Source organism: Biomphalaria glabrata, chromosome 2, assembly GCF_947242115.1.
Source record: "Biomphalaria glabrata chromosome 2, xgBioGlab47.1, whole genome shotgun sequence".
Lineage (NCBI taxonomy): Eukaryota > Metazoa > Mollusca > Gastropoda > Planorbidae > Biomphalaria > Biomphalaria glabrata.
Window position 1 is genome coordinate 63646460 of NC_074712.1, and position 22151 is coordinate 63668610.

The window sequence follows — 22151 nt, forward strand, 5'->3', positions numbered from 1 at the left end:
CCCTTGTACAATCCCCCACACAGCCGCGACCCTCCCCCCCCCCCACAGCAATAGAAGAATAGACAAAATACAATCCATATTTTCGATGGTCTTAGGCGACCGCCCCCCCAAGGGGTCGCGACCCACAGGTTGAGAACCCCTGATTTAATTGATAAAATTTAGAAAGCTCTTAGTAGCCTACTGAAATGGTAAACATTTAGTCTGGAGAAGGCTGAAAAACAATTTGGTTGTGTACAGCAGTCAAGAGGTCAACAGAAAGGCAAAAGGGTGGAAATGAAACTTTTAATTTAGCGCCACACCCACCACCTTCAACTATCCCTTAGTCTGTTAAAACCTTTGGGGCACCACACAGGATCATATAATATTTCATGCGGTGTAACAAATTTATAGTGAATTCCAAAATGTTTTGCGTAAACCATATGTTCTTTTTATGAAAACAATGTGAATGCTAGTGAAGTCAAAACATGGATAAAAAGCTTTAAATTTATTTGAGTGTTTTAAATAATCAAAAGTATCACAACAGAATCAACTGAGACATTAGCCCAGGTAGAAAGTGACTAGCTTTATGGAAAGTAAAACGGCAGCTTGTGACCTGGTAGGGAAGAAACCGTGCAAAATGAATATGTCGGAACCTAAGCTAAATAGAATATGTAGGAACATAAACAGAATGTCTCTGAGATTTAAAGAAAAAACTCTGGGGCAAAAGAGTACCAGCAATTAACATTCAAGTTTTTTTTCATATCAACACAAAACTAGAGCATGCCACGCTTAAAAAAGAAGATGAAATACAAATGTGTATATTTAAAACATTTTTTATTTAAAAACAAGTTGATCATGTCTACATACAAATACTGTCCAATCATTGTATCAACAGTCGCTGTAGACAAATGTCAAGTTACAAAGAATACACAATGCACTGACTGCAGTTGTCACATCACACCTTTGGTTCTTGACATTACAAAAAGTATCACATATAGATAACAAATGGAATAGGAATAAATAACATTGACTAGATCACACACACACATACATACCAATAGCCGTCTAAATGGATCACACACACACATAAATACCAATAGCCGTCTAACTGGATCACACACACACATAGCAACAGCCATCTAATTAGATCGCACAGCTTCAAAAGCTGATCCACACACAGACACATATTGACAGCCATCTAATTAGATTTGACTACCAGTGGGTTGGACAGCCTAAATATAGTTGGGATCATGTTGCTGATTTGATGAAACAGTTCTTCAGACAAACCCTGGAAAATAAATAAATTGCACATGAAAAATTAAATGTTTGTCTAAAGATGTGGTTGGTGGCATTGAAACATCTTTCAATTATTGAAATAAACTGGAAATTACAAAATAAAATGTCTGGTCAATAAGAGTGATATACACAAGTCTATTTCATTTCAGATTACCAATACAAGTCTATTTCATTTCAGATTACCAACACAAGTCTATTTCATTTCAGATTACCAACACAAGTCTATTTCATTGCAGATTACCAATACAAGTCTATTTCATTTCAGATTACCAACACAAGTCTATTTCATTTCAGATTACCAACACAAGTCTATTTCACTTCAGAATACCAATACAAGTCTATTTCATTTCAGATTACCAATACAAGTCTATTTCATTTCAGATTACCAACACAAGTCTATTTCATTTCAGATTACCAACACAAGTCTATTTCACTTCAGAATACCAATACAAGTCTATTTCATTTCAGATTATAACAACACAAGTTAGGCTACAGTATTTAACTAGAAGGATTATATCAGAGCCAATATTTCTTTTAAACAACTAAACTATTAGAAAATCAAAAGAAATGTCCCTAAGTTTCCTATTTGTATAAATACATCACTCAATGTTTAATTTTTTTTAATGCCAAGATTCTTACATTTTTATCGAAAAACTTTCAAGTCAGTTATATATGTTAAAAGTTTGAACCACATAGCCTGAACATTATTTGACAGTAATTATCTTGAATTTTTTGATACATTTTATAAAGATTATTTTATTTATATCATCATCGGTCACGTTGACATAAAAGGCACATCATTAATTCTGAGAATTTTTTTTTTTAATTCAATATGGGCACCATATCAGTGGCAGACTGTACGTTTATTAGTTTATTTTAAAATCTTTATCCAATACAAAAGATAGATTTAAATGCATATACCACGTATACCAAATTAATTACTTAGCAAATGTATTCTGAAAGATTAGAAAGTCTGCTTTTACAAGCATACCTATCAACACATCCCATGAAACCACTAACAAGTAGAAACTTACCCGAGGTACCAGGAACTGGATAGTCTTTGATTCCTGACTGCTGTAGGTGGCCATCTCAATCATAAAACCTTTGACACATTTAAACATAAGTTCTGCTCTCTTCATGCACCAGGAAATAGTCATCTCCTGGATAGAAGTTTAAAAAGAATTCATTCAACAAATTTTTTAAAAAATGTAAGCCTTTTATTGTAAATCGACCACAGATGGAAAATGGTTATGTCTGCACTGGATGTGACAAAACATGTAGGTCGCAGGTAGGAAAATACTGCTTCGGGAGACAACCCTGAGGAAAAATCTGGAGCTGGTGACCCTTAGGCAGACTGTGGCACACCGTGCTACAGCCTGGCAGATCCTGCGGCGTTACTGATCCCAAACTGTATTGGATATTCCGTTCCTTAGGTCACATCAGCTGCGCGGAGAGGGGGGAACTGCTGTGTGGGCGACATCGTTCCGACCATAAACAATGCCCAGGCTTTCATCTCACTTAGCCACATGAGGAAGTGTGCTCTGAGATGAACCATACTCGTTCTACGACTGAAGGAGGCCAATGAATGAATTGGGATTCGAAGACAAGCCTTATTATTATTAACCAAGACTAATTAAGAGAAAGTAAAAGTACATCAGCTGGGTGGAGAGGGGGGAACTGCTGTGTTGGTGACATTGTTCTGACCATAAATAATGCCCAGGCTTTCATCTTCGAGATGAACCATAGTCGTTCTACGACTGAAGGAGGCCAACAATTATTAAGAGTAATTGAATTTGTACTTTAACTTACATCTATTGTTCTTACTAAATGTTGAATGTTGGGAGTGCAATTTATTTTGCACTCAGAAATGTTTTATGACAATTAAGTTAATAAAGAACTGGATGAACAAAAAGACTGCATGTGATCTAATTTGCTTCTAAAACTGTTGGACAGTAAATAAAAAAACCTGATGCTGTTTGAGCTGCCCCTAATAATAAAATGTACACCTAATCTTATCTTATCTTATAAAATACTTCAAAAAAAAGAAGATGACTACGTCCAATGCATGTCCCTAGGTCAATCTAGTAAAGCATGTTAATCAATGACTCAAACTCTGCCAAGTCGCAGGTTCCTAGTCAATTGTATGGAACTTTGCATGACAACTAAATCAACCAGATACAGCGAGGGATATAAAAAAAAACCAACAGCAACAGAGGCTATGCTGGGCAGATGACCATGAAAACAAAATATCAGATACATTTCAACCCCCCAACTCAAGACTTTCACAAAGCCCAGTTCATCAAATGGTCAACTCAAAACTTTCACAAAGCCCAGTTCATCAAATGGTCAACTCAAGACTTTCCCAAAGCCCAGTTCATCAAATGGTCAACTCAAGACTTTCCCAAAGCCCAGTTCATCAAGTGGGCTGTACAACTATAACTTCTAGCCAATGACTTAGAGCTCAGGCCCATGATTACAAAACGTGAATATTTAACAAAATACACTAGCTGTAAAATTGTAGTCAGTTGAATACAAGCAACTAAAGCCTACTGTACAGTGTGTGTGTATATTTTTAATCATTGTCCATCACGACCCCCCCCCCCCCAATTAGCCAAACATTCCAATGTACAGTGATAGATCTTACCCAGTGATAGATCTTAGGATCTACATGAAAAAGTAAAAACAAAAAGGAAATGAAATAAAAAGCAAAAAAAAAAAAACTTTTGTTAATAGACAAAAAAAAAAGCAAAAAAAAAGTATTATTACTAGCAATTAATGACATATAACTAACCTCTGACATTTCATGTGTCAGCAGAAGTGGCACTGTCAGTGTATTGATGTCATAACGGAAACACAGTTTGATGATGTTCCTGATGCTAAGAATCACCGGATGTCTGGACGTAATGTCAGAGGTTCGTAGATTGTCATCCGAGACAACATGGAACACAACATGAACTTCTGATAAGTTGGAATGTTTGGTCAGGTAAAAATCTCCAGAGTGAAGTTTCTTGTCACCACTCTTCTCCTGGAATGAAACAAACATTTTTTTTTTAATTACAGAAAAATCTGGCCATATCACTTAAATTACTGAAAAATCTGGCCATATCACTTAAATTACAGAGAAATCTGGCCATATCACTTAAATTACAGAAAAATCTGGCCATATCACTTAAATTACAGAAAAATGTGGCCATATCACTCTTATTCGACAAATGTTAAAAAAAAAAAAAAGTTAAAACAAAGTAGATCTATTTGATAATCTACACAATCAACTTTCTCCAATGAATAGCACTGGGCCTGAACAGTTTAAGTGACTAAGTGTGCAGATGTTGGAGAGCTTGCAGGTTTGAGTACGTACAGATTTTTATTCATCATAAAAAGTCTTGAAACTAACCGAGCTCTATCTAGATGATCAACAATATCTCTCATTAGCCCTAGCACAAATGTACTTAACATTATGTGACCAATCACCATCATCATCATTCCTTTGGGTTCCTCATGGAACATAGGGCCTCGACAAAAACACGCCACTCTCCACGGTCTCTTGCTAGTTTTTTTTATGGTTTCCCAGCTCTTCCCGGTCCTATCGTCTTCTTCTAGTACACTGCGTCGACATGTTTTTTTTTGGTCTTCCTCTGCGTCTTGTTCCTGGGTGTGTGTGTGTGTGTGTGTGTGTGTGTGTGTGTGTGTGTGTGTGTCCCCCACTCTAAGTAAGGCCTGCCTAGCCCTGTTGCTGATATCTTTTCTAGTATCTTTTCTAAGGGTGTGACCAATCCATCTCCACTTCCTCTCTAAGATCTGCACTTCTATATTTTTCTGTCCACTCATCTCCCACAGTTTGGTGTTTTCTACTTTGTCGTACCAGTGTATTTTTAGGATATTTCTCAGGCATCTGTTGATGAAGGTCTGTACTTTTTTTTTGTTGTCGCTTCAGTTGTTCTCCATGTTTCAGAACCATACAGTAGGACAGCCTTGACATTAGAGTGACCAATGATGTCTCAAAAGTGACTTTTTACTTGAGGTTATTTGTTACGTTTATATACAAGCTATACATGACTGAATCCTGAACAAATTACATAGAAATTCAATGGATGAACTATAAAAGAGTCATTCCCTACCTTCTCCTCACTAGAGCTACTGCTGGTACTGTGTAGACTGAGCTGGTCCATGTCATCATTTCCTCCTTTCTTCTTGGCCTTCACCTCTGCAGCCTTTGGCAACTGCTGCTCTATAGTCTGCAGCTGAGAGTCTAGCGTGGGGAAGTGAAAGTCTGTGGAGCTGTCGCATATCTGAGCGAACTCTGAAACAAAGCCATTCACCAAATATACATCACAGACTGAAATGGGTAAATCTGTAGCAGTGCTGCAGCTTCTGAATCACAATATTCTATAAATAATTCATGAAAAAGTAATCAATTTGTCAAGTGCTGTTCATTACGTTACTGTTTTTACAGTCACCTAAGACAAGCTCAGATACAACAAATGACAAATAGAACACTTTGTATGAGATAATGGAAAATAAGAGTCTACATAGCTTTGTGAAATATTGCACCTTCTCTTTACCATTCAGTTTTACAGTAAAAAAAAATAAAAAATGTCAAGTCCAATTGTGGGAAGCGTGGTCGAGAGGCTAAGTGCGCTTGAACTTGGCTTGGCTATCTAGAAGGGGGCTCGAGGTTCGACACCCGACTCAGGCAGAGTTGCTTTTACTGAGCGCCTAAAGGCAGCACGGAAAACCAACTCCTAGATACCCCCTCCCCGCCACCGGTCCACAAATGAGATCGGACCAAAGCGCTCTGAGCATGCTATAAGCATGAAAGTAGCGCTATATAAAAGCTATAATAATAATTTTCATTATCGACACTGTCACCATGGCTTCACACAACATAAAGTAGCGCTATGGCACCCCTGTAATAATGCAGTGGGTACTGAGACATATAGGTGTGACTGGCAACACTATTGCAGACTCCTTGGCCAACCAGGGAGGGCAAATTCCACCCACTGAAATATTGCACCTTCTCTTTACCATTCAGTTTTACAGTAAAAAAAAATAAAAAATGTCAAGTCCAATTGTGGGAAGCGTGGTCGAGAGGCTAAGTGCGCTTGAACTTGGCTTGGCTATCTAGAAGGGGGCTCGAGGTTCGACACCCGACTCAGGCAGAGTTGCTTTTACTGAGCGCCTAAAGGCAGCACGGAAAACCAACTCCTAGATACCCCCTCCCCGCCACCGGTCCACAAATGAGATCGGACCAAAGCGCTCTGAGCATGCTATAAGCATGAAAGTAGCGCTATATAAAAGCTATAATAATAATTTTCATTATCGACACTGTCACCATGGCTTCACACAACATAAAGTAGCGCTATGGCACCCCTGTAATAATGCAGTGGGTACTGAGACATATAGGTGTGACTGGCAACACTATTGCAGACTCCTTGGCCAACCAGGGAGGGCAAATTCCACCCACTGAACAGGCTGTAAGTTTTCACCATGCTCTGGCTATATATATTTAAACATTCAAAAAAAAAGAAATGGAAAACTCGTTTGATTGCTGGGACAAGTCCCAAAAAGCCTGTGGAGTCTAGCAGCGCATGAGGCGCCCTAACTGCACTTCCCCGTGGTGGAGGCTGTCCAGGCCTGTGCAAGCTATTATAGCACAGTGCAGGACAGGCCACTGTCCTGTTGGCTCATATTTCTCACGGCTATGGCCAAATTTCAATTCACGGTGCCCCTGCGGGGAAGAAGAGGAAATTGTGCCTCATATTCTGTTTGACTGCCCCAGACTTGCTGATCTTCGCCTCGACAGGTCTGGGAAACCAAAAACCTGTATGGCGACATTTATGCACTACGCAAGACAGCAGGGTTTCTGCCCAGGTCTTTTGCAAGAGAGGATTTGAGCCTCTCAAGCCCTCACTCTAATGGAGTTTGATGATGATGATGATTGTTTTCATTAATTCATTCATTGACATCGTAAGGTTTTGGAGACATTTTTAAAGAGTAGAAGCATATAATAGACAAGTGAACCAGTTAATGTTATCAGGCTGATAGTTGTTTGATTTAGAAAAGAAAATGTGTCAGACTTACTTTGTTTGATGCCAGTGTAAGAGTTGAGTCTATTGTCTGCTAACAAAATCAAGCCACACAAATTGTTGGAGTACAAAGACATGGCTGTTTGAAGTCTCTGAGGTTGAGGAATCACCATACCACTAGACACAGAAATTCAATATATATTGTATATGTTTACACCTAGAACTAAACACACAGACTCAATATTGCATTCATTCACACATAGGTTCCATACAGATAGACATAAAGATAAAGGCACATTCCTCGTCCCATATGCTAGGACAAATTTGTACAAATACTCCTTCTTCCCTAGTGCTATTAGAGCATGGAATGGGTTGCCTGAGCTAGCCAGGAAAACCAGTGACTTGGCAGAATTTAAGTCATTGGTTAATATGCATGACTAAATGCATGACGCGTAGGACGTTATCATCTTCTTTTTTGAAGTAACGTCTGTATTGTATAAGATGAGAAGATGTGTTTGACTCACGACTTAAAATAACAACACATTTTTGCAAGAACTGAACATTCGATAAAGATGTATACAAATAAAGAGTAAGGGCTAAGTCACATTCTAAAAAAATTATTTTTTTTTAAAACTGAAAAAGCTAATAGCAGTTCTCTGGTAATTGGGTTTGTTTATTTGAATCTCTTATTGTTTTAATACTTTAGTGACAGCTTGTGAACATATATCTGAGATATACCTTTACCCCACTACGTGGATTTGTGACAACGCAAATCTAAGATGTACCCTTACCCTACTGTGTGGGGTTTGTGACGACATAAATCTAAGATGTCTGTACACAACAGTCTCAAGTTGTGAGTTGTTTTCATTTGTGCACCTGGTAAATAAAATCATCAGATATGTTTGTAGGAAATAAACATTGTGTTAGAGAAATACATAAAGATATTCAAATCCAAATGAAGTCTAAAACAATGCAAACTATTCAATATTAATTTTAAACAAAAGAATCAACAAGCAGTGCTTGGTCAAAAATTTAACATTATTATTGAGAAGCACTGACCTAAATGTATAGTGAAACTCTCTTCTAATCTAGTGACGTGTGCTTGTCTCTCATCAACCCCAGCATCAGGAAGTGTTGAAGATAAACTTCGAAGCCTTTGTCTGTTTAACAAGAAAACAAATCAACTCAAACATTACTGAATCCAACCAATATTTTGTGCTACTGGCTCGTCTAATAAAATCCTTTATATTTCTAGTTTAAATTCATTTAGAGTCTTAGCTGATCGATATTAGATGATCAAGTCAGATTTTTATATAACAAGGGGAATCAGAAAATAAATCGTATTGATGAAGGCCTATAAACCTCCTATTTTTTTTTAAATATGCAATACCTTTGTAATACATGATACAATGTCAAATTAAGAGGAGAAAAAAAAAAGAATTGAAAATTTTAACAAATATTTTAAATATTTTTTAACATAATGACAACTTATTATGTATAATTTAAAATAAAGATGCCTCTAAGACATATGTTTTAGCAAAGAGAGATAACTCACACATAAGCTGGTAATGGAGCTTTGCCCTTGGAATCTTCATGGACCTGGAACACCCATTCTCTGTATTCATTCTTTTGTTGCTCATGCAGAGCTCGTAGTTCTGACGACCATTTACCTTCTACAATCTAACGGGAATAAAAAATTCACTTCAATAATACAATGGCCCCAACATCATAGCTTGCTGACACCACACATTACAATAATGTAATCATTTGAGTATGTTATGGTATGAAAATTTGTAAATACTTTTTAGAACAACAGCACATTGCAGACAATCTAGCAGAGTTTAAACTGTTTGTCAAGTCGTTGACACTAAAGGAATGTTTAGTAAAAACACAAACTGTGGAAAGAGAAGAATTCCACTGACCTGTGTATTTTCAAATTGCTTCTGAGCAAGCAAGTTAATATCTTCATCCTTGTAAATTGAGCCAACATTTTGTAAAGCCTCGTCCATGTCAGCTCTTTGCCTGGGTAAGTGCAATCAAACAGCTAAATGAATCGGTTTAGCAACACACTAAGTCATACATCTAGATCTACATGTATATAATTTTGTAATATTTCTCCCATCAAAAAAAAAAAAAAAAGATAAGCTAGGTGAAATCTATTTTATAACAGAGAAACATTTTATCTCTTTAACATTTTTTTTATTGAACAAGGTGAGACAATTACATGAGATACTTAGAACAAAAAAAAAGTATAGTAAAACATTTAGTTAATTCCCTTTTGTTGCTTATTAATAAAAAAAAAAACAATAAACTCTGTACAAAAAAAGTCTACATTGAAAAATATTTTTTGATTTTGCATACTGATAGTTTACTTCAAATATTAATGAATTATTTAAACCTTGGAAATGGTCAGAACTTCTAGTAATCCTCTAGACCAGCAAGAACAAACTGAAGATATACTTAGTGATTTTGTTCAAAGACAGTATGCAGTACCAGCCAAATAGTTCAGAATGAATTACATTTTATAAACATCAAAATAATAAACTAATCTTTAAAAATTAATCAGTAAAATAAAGCCTTTTTATTAACCAAGAGATATCCATTCAACACTAAACTAATTGAACTGATATAATTTTATAGAAAGCAAGATGTAGAACTAAACAAAACAGATTATGTATGTACTTACACTAACCAGAATGTTAACTTAATAACCAGAATGTTAACTGAATAACCAGAATATTAACTGAATAACTACAATGTTAACTGAATAACCAGAATGTTAACTGAATAACTAGAATGTTAAAGGAATAACCAGAATGTTAAAGGAATAACCAGAATGTTAAAGGAATAACCAGAATGTTAAAGGAATAACCAGAATGTTAACTGAATAACCAGAGTTTTAACTAAATAACTAGAATGTTAACTAAATAGCTAAAATGTTAACTAAATAACCAGAATGTTTACTGAATAACCAGAATGTTAACTGAATAACCAGAATGTTTACTGAATAACCAGAATGTTTACTGAATAACCAGAATGTTTACCGAATAACCAGAATGTTTACTGAATAACCAGAATGTTTACTGAATAACCAGAATGTTTACTGAATAACCAGAATATTTACTGAATAACCAGAATGTTAACTGAATAACCAGAATGTTTACTGAATAACCAGAATGTTTAACTGAATAACCAGAATGTTAACTAAATAACCAGAATGTTTAACTGAAAAACCAGAATGTTTACTGAATAACCTACTTGTCTTGTAAATGTTGTAAATCTCTGTCCCTCTCTCTGGTCAACTTATCCACTCCCAGAGAATACTCATGCTCCAAGTTCAGTAATGTTTCCAAAGCAGGGGAGTGAATCAGATTGTGGTAGACTTCTGCAAATTTTTCATCTTTACTTAACTGATACGGCTTAGCATAGGATTTCAGTTCCTATTAGATTCAGAAATATTGGAATAGATTAACATCAAGACTCATAAAACACCAATGCAAGTTTTTTTTAGTTAATCTCTGACTGGAGGAATTTATTTTATAATAGTAAAACACTGTTATGATTCATTCTAAAAAAACACATTTGTTAAGGAAAAATCTTGGACGTAGCACTGCACATCTACCGAGGAACAAAGGTCTAAATGCAAAATAATTTCAGACCCTTTCAACTGGTGGGTTATTACAAAGCTTTTTTTTCTGTCTGGTAAAAAGTTTGTACAATGTATCTCGGATCAAGTTGAATAAATCAATTAAAAAAAAAAAAAAATTAGTCAATTAAATATTGGTAATTAATTATTTTGTTTGATGTCAAATATAGGAAATAACTTCTACATAATTGAATATATAGTTGTAAGGGCAGAGTTCTTTGGCTTTACAAAAAAAAAAAAAAAAAAAAAAATTATATTATGCTTATTTTTCTTAACACCAGTCATCTTATGGGCAAATGAAAGTAGAGAATTTAGTCCTACAAAGTTCTGATAAGTAAGAGAAAGACAATCTATTTTATTACCATGAAAATATAACAGCCTAGTTCAAAAATACATGAATGTTTAAATGGAATTCAATACAACCAAACAAACAACCTTTTTATCATCACTAAACCTTGGCTGGGCCTTTAAAAAAATTTGAAATAACGCAACCTATATATATATATATATTTTTTTTTTGCGTTTATATTATGTTTATTACCTGACTATACACAGGAAGCCATTGTCTGATCAAGTCATCACTGTCAATCTCTCCAGTTTTAACTTTCTGTATGGCATCATCAGCATTTTTATCATGGAGCTGAATGGTTTCCTTAGCAACAAACTCTTCAAGTTTATCCTCAAGGTCTAAAACATAGATTGCAACAGCATGCATAAAAAAATAAAATACACCAATACATCTGACTACCAACAAGAAACAGACTTGAAACAACTGACTACCAACAAGAAACAGACTTGAAACAACTGACTACCAACAAGAAACAGACATGAAACATCTGACTACCAACAAGAAACAGACTTGAAACATCTGACTACCAACAAGAAACAGACATGAAACATCTGACTACCAACAAGAAACAGACTTGAAACAACTGACTACCAACAAGAAACAGACTTGAAACAACTGACTACCAACAAGAAACAGACATGAGACATCTGACTACCAACAAGAAACAGACATGAGACATCTGACTACCAACAAGAAACAGACATGAGACATCTGACTACCAACAAAAAACAGACATGAGACATCTGACTACCAACAAGAAACAGACATGAGACATCTGACTACCAACAAGAAACAGACATGAGACATCTGACTACCAACAAGAAACAGACATGAAACATCTGACTACCAACAAGAAACAGACATGAAACATCTGACTACCAACAAGAAACAGACATGAGACATCTGACTACCAACAAGAAACAGACATGAAACATCTGACTACCAACAAGAAACAGACATGAAACATCTGACTACCAACAAGAAACAGACATGAGACATCTGACTACCAACAAGAAACAGACATGAAACATCTGACTACCAACAAGAAACAGACTTGAAACAACTGACTACCAACAAGAAACAGACTTGAAACATCTGACTACCAACAAGAAACAGACTTGAAACATCTGACTACCAACAAGAAACAGACATGAAACATCTGACTACCAACAAGAAACAGACTTGAAACATCTGACTACCAACAAGAAACAGACTTGAAACAACTGACTACCAACAAGAAACAGACATGAAACATCTGACTACCAACAAGAAACAGACATGAGACATCTGACTACCAACAAGAAACAGACATGAGACATCTGACTACCAACAAGAAACAGACATGAAACCTCTGACTACCAACAAGAAACAGACATGAAACCTCTGACTACCAACAAGAAACAGACATGAGACATCTGACTACCAACAAGAAACAGACATGAGACATCTGACTACCAACAAGAAACAGACTTGAAACAACTGACTACCAAAAAGAAAAAGACATGAGACATCTGACTACCAACAAGAATCAGACATGAAACATCTGACTAACAAAAAGAAACAGACATGAAACATCTGACTACCAACAAGAAACAGACATGAGACAACTGACTACCAACAAGAATCAGACATGAAACATCTGACTACCAACAAGAAACAGACATGAAACATCTGACTACCAACAAGAAACAGACATGAAACATCTGACTACCAACAAGAAACAGACATGAAACATCTGACTACCAACAAGAAACAGGCATGAAACATCTGACTACCAACAAGAAACAGACATGAAACATCTGACTACCAACAAGAAACAGACATGAAACATCTGACTACCAACAAGAAAAAGACATGAAACATCTGACTACCAACAAGAAACAGACATGAGACATCTGACTACCAACAAGAAACAGACATGAAATATCTGACTACCAACAAGAAACAGACATGAAACATGACTAACAAAAAGAAACAGACATGAAACATCTGACTACCAACAAGAAAAAGACATGAAACATCTATCAACAAGAAACAATCATGAAACCTCTGACTAACAATAATCAAAAGACTAATTGCATAAACACTTAAGAAATAGATATTCTATATAACCTTAAAAATGATGTTGGCCACACTAGTAAGTCCGTAAGTCTACAATGTACCAACGATTCTGCTGAATGTAATGTTTACCTTGCTGGACAAAACAAGGCAGATTGTGTAAATGAACTAATCTGGACACAAACTCTTTTGCTGAGATGTGCAAGGGAACAGTGAGAGGTACTTTGAGAGAAGATGTTGTCGTCTTTGTGTCAAAACTGTAAGTAAAGTCCTTCTCAATCGAATGGGGCATTTTAGGAGTGGACTTTACAAGTCTGCAATACAAAGGCAAAGTAAATATTTATCATTATAACTTGTAAATAAGATTAGAATTTATCTACACAATATAAATTGATTGGAAGGTTGAGTTTGATTATGGCTACTGGAGAGACTCCAAATGAATAAATAAAATGCTCTGATATAGAATAGTTTAAATCAGAAAAGGTTAGGACATTAAAAACATCAATAACTGACTTTTTTTTTATTACTAAAATAACTGAAGTATTTTCATAGACTTTTAATATAAATACTAGAGTCTAGATACATAATCTTTTTTAACCTAGTTTAGTACTTCTATTTCTAATTCTAGGCCTCTTGGATATTTATATTAGTTTATAATTTATATAGACTATAGAGTATAGACTATATTAACTATATTAATTTTTTATTATATTATATAGATCTAGAGTCCAGAGCTCCAGAATCTAGACTAGATCTAGATTTTATTTCATTAATATTTAGATCTAAAATATTCTAGGATTCTAGATCTATAGACTCTATTAGATTCTATCTATAGTCTATAGTAGTATAATATACTATATTATATAGTTAGTATACTATATATAGATCTAGAGTCTAGTATAAACAAGTTGGATCTCTAGAATGTCTAGATACTAGATTATTTTAAATTACCGGTATTAATTTAATTAAATTTAAAAGTCAAAGTTAATTAAAATTAAGTATAATAATTAAATTAAGTAAAACTAAATGAAGAATTATGATAATTAATTATTTAGTATATTAAATTTAAAATTATGTTTAATTATAATATGTATAATAATTAATATATAAATAAAGACTAAAGTAAAGTATTTATAAACTATAAAATAATAAATTCATTTTTAAGAAGTTAGTTTGTTGCTATTTATTCTTTTTATTCCATTGATGGTGCTCTTTAGACAAATGTTTACTAGATATCTACTAGGCGACTTACTAAGTCACTTAGTGAAATTAGAGGTCTAGTCTATGGGGAAAGACAAACTTGGCGACTTGTGTACAAAGTGCAGTCAACCTACATTAAACTACACACACGGAAGTGGGTGTGCTTTGTTAGTCGGCCATTTTGGGGCTGATGAATGGCGGGAATGAGACCGCCACGGGGTCACATAGATAGAAGTGGGTCATAAGGAGATGGAGAAAAGTCGGTCACCCACGGGAGAATTACAGACTCTTAACTCTTATGGTAAGTAAATTACGCTACCGCTAATCTATGTTATTAATTATTTTTTATTACAATTAAGAAACATTTGCAAATAGATTTTTTAAAAAGAGAAAATGATAATAGAGCAGCATTCTTTAATATTTTTTTTTTTCTGGAATGAAAATATTTCACGGGTTTACCCAGTTTGACGTTTGAGCCCAGCGGTTCTAAGACTGGAGTAAGTGTACCCCTTGATTTTAAAGGGTGTTCGTGGATCCTAATGAAATCCATAGGGGATCGCCCCGTCACTCAACGAAGACACTGTTACGGTAAAAGCTGTACAAAGGTGGAGAAATAATTAAATCTAGTAAATAGGCATAGGCCTTTATGTAAATAATTACTAAAAATGTATCTTAATTTTAATCTATTTGAAACCAAAAGAAAATCCGCTGCCGAGGACAGACACAGACGGAAAAAGAAAATCTTAATCGACCACCGGCGGACAATGTTTATGCTTGCCCCGGATGTGGCAAAATATGTAGGTCACAGCTTGGGCTGCGTAGCCACGGGAAATACTGCATTTCTCATTATCTTCGGACCCGAAGACTTGACTTATAATCGAAAAACATTTGTGCGATTGGGATCAGAAATTGAAAATAAATCATGTAAAAAAACAAAACAACAAATAATCGAATATTCAGATACTGGTTGTTCATATGAAATTGTTCGTTAAAAAATAGAAATAACAGATATAAAAGTGAAAAAAAAATCTGCATAACAATAAATAAAAGCAAATATGTATTGTTAATATGCTAAAAGTATAATTATTATATCATTGATATTTCTATGCCAATTTCTGGCTGACAATGTACTTGTTTTAAAATACTAAACATTCAGATCTCAGCTGTAAACAATTCGCATAGGTTCTTAGTTAAATTTAGAAAGCCTTCAGGACAGAAGGCTCAAAAGTAAAGTAGCAATCATACATAAAACACTGAACCATAATCTTCAAATACAAAGACAAAATTTAATAAAATACTCAGAAAGACACAAAGATAAAGGCACATTCCTCGTAACATATGCTAGGACAAATTTGTACAAACACTCCTTCTTCCCTAGTGCTATTAGAGCATGGAATGGGTTGCCTGAGCTAGCCAGGAAAACCAGTGACTTGGCAGAATTTAGGTCATTGGTTAATATGCATGACTAAATGCATGACGCGTAGGACGTAATCATCTTCTTTTTTGAAGTAACGTCTGTATTATATAAGATAAGAAGATAATCATGATGCTGCCTTAGTTGCGATGGGCAGACCACGTCTACGGAATGGAAGACTCCCGCATACCTAAAAGACTCAGTTATGGTCAATTAAGAGATCACGAGGTGGACACCCTCAAAGCGTCTCTGAAAGACTTCAGCATCAACCTTGCCACATAGGAGACGGAATCACACGATAGAGCATTATGGAGTCGCGCTGTGAAAACTGGCGAAACAAATGAAGAGGACACTGAAACAAGTGCTGGTAGGAGATAAGCGCCACAGAAATCAAGGCAATTGTCACCAGCTCCAGCTGAAATAATCTGCCCAGTGTGCAGCCAAACATTCCGGGCTCACATAGGTCTCACCAGCCACACAAGAAGGCACAAAAAACGCAGTGCAAAGCTCCAAGAACCCTGGATGATAAAGTGGTCATCATCGAACCACGACAAACTATATTTAGTTAAGGTAGCCTATATGGTGCAAGTAATATTCCGCAATACTATCTAATTTTATTTATCTGTTGCTGATTAAACTAAACCTCGTTTAGAAGATGCCATTTGTGTGTGTATGTCGGTGGCAGGGAACGAAAATGGGATGCTTCGAATTTGAAAATTAAAAAAGCAGAATCAAGAACGCCTCGGAGGTGAACAGTTTGAGGAGCCCTGTTTTAGCCGCATTTCGCTTTGTTCAAAACTAGGTCAGTCCTTAAGCATTACCTCCGAGCCTCCTAGTGGTAAGATAAATATGTTAGATCTGTTTATTTTGTGTAACGATGACTCTTTTCGCGATAGCTCCGCATTCATTGAGGATATTCTACAGCAATAGAACATTCGTGTTGTGATTTACTGTGAATATAGATCTAGTTTTTATGTTGCTTTTTTTTTATTTTTGAACTATCAGGTCAACCTTCTCAAGAAAGTAGAGTATATTTAGGTCATCGCTCTTTTTTTCTCCCTTTTTAATTGCCGTCAGCGCTGCGTTATTGGCGCAGTGTAGCCGTGAATCTATGCTATGATGTAATTTGTGTTTACAGACATAAGCTTCCTACATTGCTTTGTAAGTAATCAGATAAATCTAGCACTATCTAGCTATTTATCAAATATACTATATATAGAACGAGTATTTAGATGTTTAAAGTGGCACGTATATATAAATATATATATATAGGACTATATATATATATATATATATATATCTTCTTTTTTGAAGTAACGTCTGTATTATATAAGATAAGAAGATATAGCCTAGGTATCTATGCATTTATAACTATTATAGTCCTAACCTTATCCCTTGATCTATATTGGGATTATCTTATCTTATAAATTACAGACGTTACTTCAAAACAGAAGATGAGCCATTATGAATAGTTAGGGTGGCCAATTTCGCTATAACTGTTAGTTTACATATCTATTATAGAATCCAGCCACTAGTATTGAGATATATATGGATTTTTATGTAATGCTGTCGCTATTTTTACAATGTTAAAAGACAGATTTATATCTAGCGTTTTAAGTTTCTTTTTATAGTTTTTTTTTTTTTTTTTTTTTGTGGTCGATATACACGGCCGCTAAACACGCCATATCTGGATTTAAACATTTGAACCTTTTTTCCTCCAAACTTCTAGAATTTATTTCAATATCTTGACCTTGTATGTAAGCCCAAGAAAAGGGTTGGTTAAATATGACCTAGAGAGTGTGTTGGCGGTGTTCGCCTGAAAGACCTAGATCTAATTCCGACCCATTCAGTTCGACATCGATTGATCTCAGTACACGGCCGTGTTTTACTGGGCCATCGGTAATCTTGCGTCCTAACGATATGCCGAACTTTCGTCACTCTTTTTGGTCTAGTGCTGTGCGGTGTGGACCGATTCTAAGTAGACCAAGAAAAAATGGTCACTTAACAAGAATCCTTGGGCCAGCTCAGGATCACAGTGACCTAAATAATGTCGCCCCCCCCCCTCCGCCCCGTTTCTCTCGCGCTCTCTCTCTCTCTCTCTCTCTCGCTCTTACCAATCGTCCAATGGGATGACGTAGTCTCTTTCTAATTTTAGACCAATGGCAAATAATGTAGTTTGCCGCGAGAGGAATTAGGTTAAGTGGATCGCAAGAACTCCTCCCCTTCTCTTGGACATTTTTTTTTCTTCTCTTCTTCGAAATTGAGCATCAAGCAGCTGAGAAAGGAACAAACTTTGGGTCGCAGTAGACTTTGTCATTAAACACTTTTCTTTGGCGTGTTATATGTTCTCATTTTGGAGACCTCTTGATCATGAAGACAAATAAACTGACCTAATTTGACTGTGTAACCTCTCAAGATATGTTCGAATTTTAGATAAATCACTGAATTCTGATGCAGTATACTTTAAAGCCAGGGGCGCTGACAAAGATCAAAGGGTGGTGATAAGTCGCCGGTGCTGTTAAAATAAACGCTTTCTAAGTAATTACTTGTAGAGTGTTTACTTTGTATGAGAAAAGAGTCCTTGTAATCACAACAAATTTCCGTAAGGATCAATAAAGCAGTCTTAGTCTTAGTAATTATACAAACTAGAACAGTGAGATTTATAACAAACGAATATTCAAATTTGATTAGAGTAATACCTATAGTAAAAAAAAAAACAACAACTAAACTTGGCGACTCTTCAGGACAAAAGAATGAAAAGTAAAGTAGCCATTATATATAAAAATGTATCCATAGTTTGCAAATAGAAAAACAAAACCTAATGAAATACTCAAGAAAGACACAAAGATAGGGGCACATTTCTTATTCCATACGCTAGAACAAATTCATACAAGTGCTCCTTCTTCCCTAGTGCCAATAGAGAATGGAATGGGTTGCCTGAGTCAGCCAGGAAAACCAATGACTTAGCAGAGTTTAAGTCATTGACTAGATGTGACACATGAAATGCGAAGGCCGTCATTATCTCTTTTTTTGAAGTAACGTCTGTAATATATAAGATAAGATTATTGTTGTCTGAGGAATTTAATGGCAGGTCTACAGCAGCGATTTTCTTTGGCATATTCAGGGACCGCGAAGGTGTTGTCGAGACCCGTTGTTACCTCCCCTACAGCGTGCATCCCAAATAGAGCAGTGGTTCCCAAACTTTGTCTTTAACGGAACACTTTACACATGCGGAGTACCTAGCGGAACACTTAAGAGAGATTAACTCACGCGGTGGCCTACTAGTTAATTATTCCAGTAGTTCTTGGAATATTCATGCCTCGCCGAGCACTATGGTCTCCGCGGAACACAGATTGGGAAACACTGCAATAGACCATATTGTGATTCAATTCAACGTTCATACTCTCTCGAATAGCTTGTTAAGTTTTCATTGTTTTTAACGCTGTCAGTGACTACTGCATATTTTACTTGCCATTAGAAAGTAATAGTTTAAAACTTTGGTCAATTAAAACGTATGCCAATCAACTCAATGCGATTATTCTATAGTTCAGTTCAGTTAATCCTGTGTACTCCCAGGGGAGCTTAGGGCCGCAACCATACCTCTCCACCGAACTAGGTTCTGAGCAGCTTTATTCGTCTGCTCCCATGTCATTCCAGTGCCCTCAGCTTCACTGATGACTGACCTCTTCCAGGTTTGCTTGGGTCTGCCCACTTTCCTCTTTCCTTGTGGGTTCCAGTCAAGTGCCTGCCTTGCAACATTGGTATCTGGTTTTCGCAGGGTGTGTCCTATCCTATAACATGCAACTGATTCCTGTTTCAACATAACAATAATATTTACTGGCATTTGTCATTTAAGTTATCAATTAATCTTCTATTCTATACAGCAGTGATGCCCAGCCTAATTGGACCCGCGGGCCGTATTTTGGGCATCATTGCTATACAGTGATTGTTGAATATTGTTTCATACGTTTTATATTGTAAGAGATATGGGAAGTATTACTGATATAATAGATTAATTACAGTAATAAAAAAGAAGCAGCAATATTAATTAGTAGACAAAAATACAACGCTATACTTTTTCAACAACCATAGTAATATCTAAATTTCTCTTTATATGCTCTGTTAAGTTGTCATTTTCATGTAAGAATGGATATAAGCACTCCAATACCTATAAAATGCTTCCAATGGCACGGGGGGCTCAAACAGCCTCTGACAACCAGGCCAACTCCTGGCCTTTACGCGGGGTTCAGATATTGAGCCCATTGGAACTATTTAACAGGAGAAGTGACGAAGGCGTCTAAGCCAGAAAGCTTCAGCCTTGGCTGTCTCCCCACCTAGGCAAACGAAAGCTCTTGATTTCAAACATCTGCTGCCTTGCAGCTATACCCAATCATGGGAAAGGGTTCGGGAGTCAGCCCTGAGGAAATATCAGGAGCAGGCGACCCTTGGGGAATTTTCGAGCACACAGATTTAAAGTAGCATTGTTTTAAAAGTAAACCCGGCAATACTTATGAAATGTGTAGAAGTAGAAATGAAATAATGAATAATAATTATTTTTAGTCAGATTTAATCATATGTGTGTGTGTGGGGGGGGGGTGCTCGTGGCATTCAACAATTTTTATGTCTCTAAAACGATTTGGAATCGCAGTGCGTAGACCAAAAAAATAAAAGTTACGTAACTCTCCCAAGAAGCAAACTGATCAGTGAGTTATCCCGCTTCTTGATACCCCCCCTCCCCGCGACTTCACTCCTTTGCGACTCAGTAACCTACTTACCTTTTCTATACACACAGTATTTTTTTTTTTATTTCTTAAAAGTTCAACAATGATCCTCAAATTTATGTTGTGGCAGCGCATATGTTCTGAATAGAAGTTTCTCCTCTGCCCCAGTGAGCTTTTTAAGATGGGGCCCTTTTGGTGCCCCTTCTAAGTCCATATATTATATCTCAGTGCTAAACTTTCTTGGGACCTATACGCTTTAGCTTATTGTTACCCCTAGGTAAATCTGGTCCCGCCTCTGCCCAACTAGTATTTATTTGCTACGAATCAACAGTTTATGAAAAAAAGTTTCTAGTACTGACAATGTGTAAGTGTTTCGTGTGTGGATGTTGTTCGTATTTGCATTTATTGTTACTGTTACAGTAGTAATGCTGAGGTGGTCAGTTTGTAGCCAAACTGAATTTCCATTTTTCAAAAAAAAAAAAATTATCTTATTTTGAGTCACGCAGTTTAAAAAAACAACAACTGCTTCTCCAGGGAGCCGTCGTTCACAGTTTGTGAACCACTGAGCTACGATATACATAAGTGCACAGTTTGTGAACCACTGAGCTACGATATACATAAGTGCACAGTTTGTGAACCACTGAGCTATGATATACATAAGTGCACAGTTTGTGAACCACTGAGCTATGATATACATAAGTGCACAGTTTGTGAACCACTGAGCTACGATATACATAAGTGCACAGTTTGTGAACCACTGAGCTATGATATACTAAAGTGCACAGTTTGTGAACCACTGTGTTACTATCTTATTTTGAGTCACGCAGTTAAAAAACAACAACAACTGCTTCTCCAGGAAGCCGTCGTTCACAGTTTGTGAACCACTGAGCTACGATATACATAAGTGCACAGTTTGTGAACCACTGAGCTACGATATACATAAGTGCACAGTTTGTGAACCACTGAGCTACGATATACTTAAGTGCACAGTTTGTGAACCACTGAGCTATGATATACATAAGTGCACAGTTTGTGAACCACTGAGCTACGATATACTAAAGTGCACAGTTTGTGAACCACTGAGCTATGATATACATAAGTGCACAGTTTGTGAACCACTGTGTTACTATATACTTAAGTGCACAGTTTGTGAACCACTGAGCTATGATATACTTAAGTGCACAGTTTGTGAACCACTGAGCTACGGTATACTTAAGTGCACAGTTTGTGAACCACTGAGCTATGATATACTTAAGTGCACAGTTTGTGAACCATTGTGTTACTATTGTTACGTATTTCTGAATCTTCTGGCTAGATGTATTAGTTGGCACACAAATAAAAACACTGTAAAGAACTTGACGACTAAACTCTCAGCTTCATATAACTTTATTGACTATTAACTCTAACAATTTGTTACTGTAACATGTAGCGTAGATGACTGTACAATATCTGTCAGTTTACA

The 22151-nt window shown here is 36.1% G+C and overlaps 2 protein-coding genes across 4 annotated transcripts in view; one reads left to right on the forward strand and one right to left on the reverse strand.

Annotated features, from left to right (window-relative positions):
• Window positions 1-796: 796 nt before the first annotated feature.
• LOC106063819 (protein C12orf4 homolog) lies at window positions 797-14763 on the reverse strand. 2 transcript variants are annotated; one of them, XM_013222285.2, is made up of 13 exons: window positions 14607-14763; window positions 13487-13668; window positions 11489-11634; window positions 10560-10741; window positions 9224-9323; window positions 8857-8981; window positions 8361-8461; window positions 8093-8177; window positions 7357-7478; window positions 5394-5575; window positions 4067-4300; window positions 2310-2435; window positions 797-1267 (listed from the first exon to the last, which is right to left on the reverse strand). In XM_013222285.2, exons 2-13 carry the CDS (start codon window positions 13644-13646, stop codon window positions 1178-1180), a joined length of 1653 nt encoding a protein of 550 aa, XP_013077739.2. In that variant the 5' UTR covers window positions 13647-13668; window positions 14607-14763; the 3' UTR covers window positions 797-1177. The 2 variants fall into 2 exon arrangements, with proteins under 2 accessions (XP_013077739.2, XP_013077738.2); XM_013222284.2 differs by having other exon boundaries at window positions 14689-14761.
• LOC106063832 (uncharacterized) overlaps window positions 14751-22151 on the forward strand; it is an 84307-nt gene continuing 76906 nt past the window's right edge. Inside the window, exon 1 of one of the 2 annotated variants that reach the window (XM_056021912.1) lies at window positions 14751-14855. In XM_056021912.1, coding sequence (XP_055877887.1) covers window positions 14804-14855 — 52 coding nt within the window. In that variant the 5' untranslated portion in view covers window positions 14751-14803. Of the gene's footprint in view, window positions 14856-16797; window positions 17130-22151 lie in introns of those variants that run through there. The other variant, XM_056021913.1, reaches the window with a different exon arrangement.

What these genes read in the sequence shown, in the direction of transcription:
- LOC106063819 (XM_013222285.2), bottom strand. Translation starts at nt 13,646, where the DNA reads ATGCCCCATTCGATTGAGAAGGACTTTACTTACAGTTTTGACACAAAG. An exon ending in GCCTTGTTTTGTCCAGCAAG is followed by an intron (nt 11,635 to 13,486) that starts GTAAACATTACA and finishes TCTATGTTTTAG; the next exon opens with ACCTTGAGGATAAACTTGAA. An exon ending in TTACAACATTTACAAGACAA is followed by an intron (nt 9,324 to 10,559) that starts GTAGGTTATTCA and finishes GCACTTACCCAG; the next exon opens with GCAAAGAGCTGACATGGACG.